At 34.9% G+C, this 3079-nt stretch overlaps 1 protein-coding gene across 1 annotated transcript; it reads left to right on the top strand.

Moving 5' to 3' along the window:
* The first annotated feature begins 572 nt into the window (after window positions 1–572).
* Window positions 573–2076, top strand: LOC133804036 (probable galacturonosyltransferase-like 1). Its single transcript, XM_062242182.1, has one exon. The coding sequence runs from the start codon at window positions 820–822 to the stop codon at window positions 1912–1914; it is 1095 nt and encodes a 364-aa protein (XP_062098166.1). The 5' UTR covers window positions 573–819; the 3' UTR covers window positions 1915–2076.
* The last annotated feature ends 1003 nt before the right edge of the window (window positions 2077–3079 follow it).

Below are 3079 nucleotides of genomic sequence, written 5' to 3'. Positions count from 1 at the left end.
TTTCGTTACCAGAACAAATAAGTTAATTTCTTTATATATATATATATATTTTTTTTTTTGTGGATGAAGAAACTCTAATAAAAAAAATACGAACCTTTTATATCTATAACATCATAATCACTTCTTTTCCCTCTGTTTTTGCATGAATAAATAACCTATCTTTAAAATTAAAAATACATGTACGTCCTTTTCTTTTTCCTATTTCATCAACATCATTAATAAATTTCAGTAAAAATTTTAATTTGTAACTACTAATACAACTACACAAGTCTACAACAATCTTATTTATATAACATTTATAATTGGGAGAGAACTTAGAAGTGCACTAAACACAACCATTAATAAAATGATGTATGACTACCTAGCTGACTGCTTGTGGTCCCCATTGACAAACACAATACCAATCTCTCCCTCAAGAGTTACATGTACCCTCAAAATATTTTGTAAGGAATAATAATAAATCGATGGTACTTATTAAAATTAATATTAAGTTTAAAAAAGAAAAAAAGAATGTGCAATTGGCTTATATTTGACTTAAAGCCTTATTCTTCTATATAGCTCTTCAGGATTACCTTCATCCAGCTATTACACATTGATTCCTGTCTTCTTCTTTTTTCATGTACTTTTTTTTTTGTTGTAATTTGTAAAATTTCAACAAAAAATAAAAGCGTGTCCTTTAACCTTTCCAATCAATAATCCTAATTTAAAAAGGTATCCAAACCAATACACACAACTCCTCTCTTAGAGACTCACTCAAAGGTCTCAACACATAATAAACTCATTAGCTAGCTGTCTGTGCTTAGACTTAGCTTCTCAGCTATGTCCAAACCATTGCTTCTACTCCTTATTCCTTTTCTCTTCTTCTTCTCACCTTTTCTGCTCACAGCGGCAACTGCAGCCGCTGCCGTCGAAAATGTTGCCGGCCAACTATTTAGAGAAGCTCCGCAGTTCTACAACTCCCCGGACTGCCCCTCCGTCGACGGAAATGCGGAAGCGGACGGCGAAGTCGACCCGGATGAAAACGACAACCCCATGTGCTCTGAGCACGCCGTCCACGTGGCAATGACCCTCGACACCGCCTACATCCGGGGTTCTATGGCCGCAATCCTGTCCGTACTCCAACACTCCTCATGCCCCCAGAACGTACTATTCCATTTCGTCGCCTCCGCTTCCGCCAACGCGTCCCACCTACGCACCAAAATCTCCACCTCCTTCCCTTACCTGAAATTCCAAATCTACCGTTTTGATGACTCCGCCGTGTCGGGTCTAATATCCACCTCTATTCGCTCCGCCTTGGACTGCCCCCTCAATTACGCCCGGAGCTACTTGGCTGACCTCCTCCCGCTCTGCGTACGACGTGTCGTTTATCTCGACTCGGACCTCATCCTCGTCGACGACATTGCCAAGCTAGCGGCCACCGAACTCGGCGTAAACTCTATACTCGCCGCGCCGGAATACTGCAACGCCAATTTCACTTCTTATTTTACCCCAACATTCTGGTCAAACCCGTCTCTCTCTTTGACCTTCGCTAACCGGAGGCCCTGTTACTTCAACACCGGAGTGATGGTGATCGATCTGGACCGTTGGAGAGGTGGGGACCACACGAACAAGATCGAGGAATGGATGGAGCTCCAGAAGAGAATGAGGATCTACGAGTTGGGTTCTCTCCCGCCCTTTTTACTGGTCTTCGCCGGTAACATTGCTTCCGTTGATCACCGTTGGAACCAGCACGGTCTCGGAGGAGATAATTTCCGGGGACTTTGCCGGGATCTTCATCCCGGTCCGGTCAGCCTCTTGCATTGGAGTGGGAAAGGTAAGCCGTGGGCTCGCCTCGACGCGAACCGGCCCTGCCCATTGGACGCTCTCTGGGCTCCCTACGATCTCTTACAGACTCCATTCGTTTTGGATTCTTAATTCAGTGAAAATCGAAATTTGAAAAAAGAACTGTTAATAGTTTATATTTTTATTTTTCGAGAGATTTTTTTTTTTTTTTTTGGGAATGAATTTGTGTGCATGGTTCATTGATCGGAGTACCGAATATGACGAAGGAAAGGGTATGGGTTGGTAATTGGATTTTTTTTTTTTTAAATTTAATTTGTAGATTATAGAGAAGTGAAATATATTTCCATATAGGAATTAATAAGCGGAAACAGACATAACGACATCTACATATTCTGTAAAAAAAAAATAGGACATAAAAATATGATCCATATATGAAATATATAAATATATATATATATATATATATGAAATAAAACTAAGTCCTGTAATTTGTATAGCAGAAAGAGCTATTTTCAGTGGTACAATTTTGTGATTTTTTTTGCATGAATAATTATATATTCCATACTTTTTTTTGGTCGATATAATTCCTTCATTATGCCTTTTTATTCAGCGTAATAATTATGAGTTTTCCTTTTACCATGAAATATTGTTAAAAATAAATTATTGATAATATGAAGGATTAATTATTGGTGTCAATTTGCACGGCTATTACAAAAATAGACTTTAATTTGAGTTTTTTCACTTATTATTCTTTGAATCTCACATAAATATAAATTGAAATTAATCCGAACATTGAAATTAATCCGAACGAAATTAAAAGTATTTAAAGATCAAAATTAAAAGTAAAAGTTTATAACTTCGATTATTTTTACATAAAAATCAAAGTTAAAGGTCATTAAAATATGCATAAGTAATACTTACGGAATATCTTTAACTTCGGTTATATTATGTACAAACCAAAGTTAAAATGTACCATCTTTTTAACTTCGGTTGTAATTTTAGTTTTTATATAATAACCGAAGTTAAATGTATTTTTTCTTAAAAAAATATATATTCATTTTATTTGTACTATTATTTTGGTATTTTATAAAATATTTTAATAATTATTTTTTAATTCTAATTTTTTATTAATTTAATATTAATAAAATTATTTGAACATTCCAATAAACTTAAAATTAAATAAAATTCACAAACTATATAGACTTAATATATACATATTCACACATTCATATATAAATAAAAAATTAAGTACCACATAAACATCTAAATTGTTTAAGTTTATCTAAATAATTATTTA

Source organism: Humulus lupulus, chromosome X, assembly GCF_963169125.1.
Source record: "Humulus lupulus chromosome X, drHumLupu1.1, whole genome shotgun sequence".
In the NCBI taxonomy this organism is placed as follows: Eukaryota; Viridiplantae; Streptophyta; class Magnoliopsida; order Rosales; family Cannabaceae; genus Humulus; species Humulus lupulus.
This window is presented reverse-complemented; position numbering and strand designations above follow the sequence as displayed.

What these genes read in the sequence shown, in the direction of transcription:
- LOC133804036 (XM_062242182.1), top strand. Translation starts at nt 820, where the DNA reads ATGTCCAAACCATTGCTTCTACTCCTTATTCCTTTTCTCTTCTTCTTC.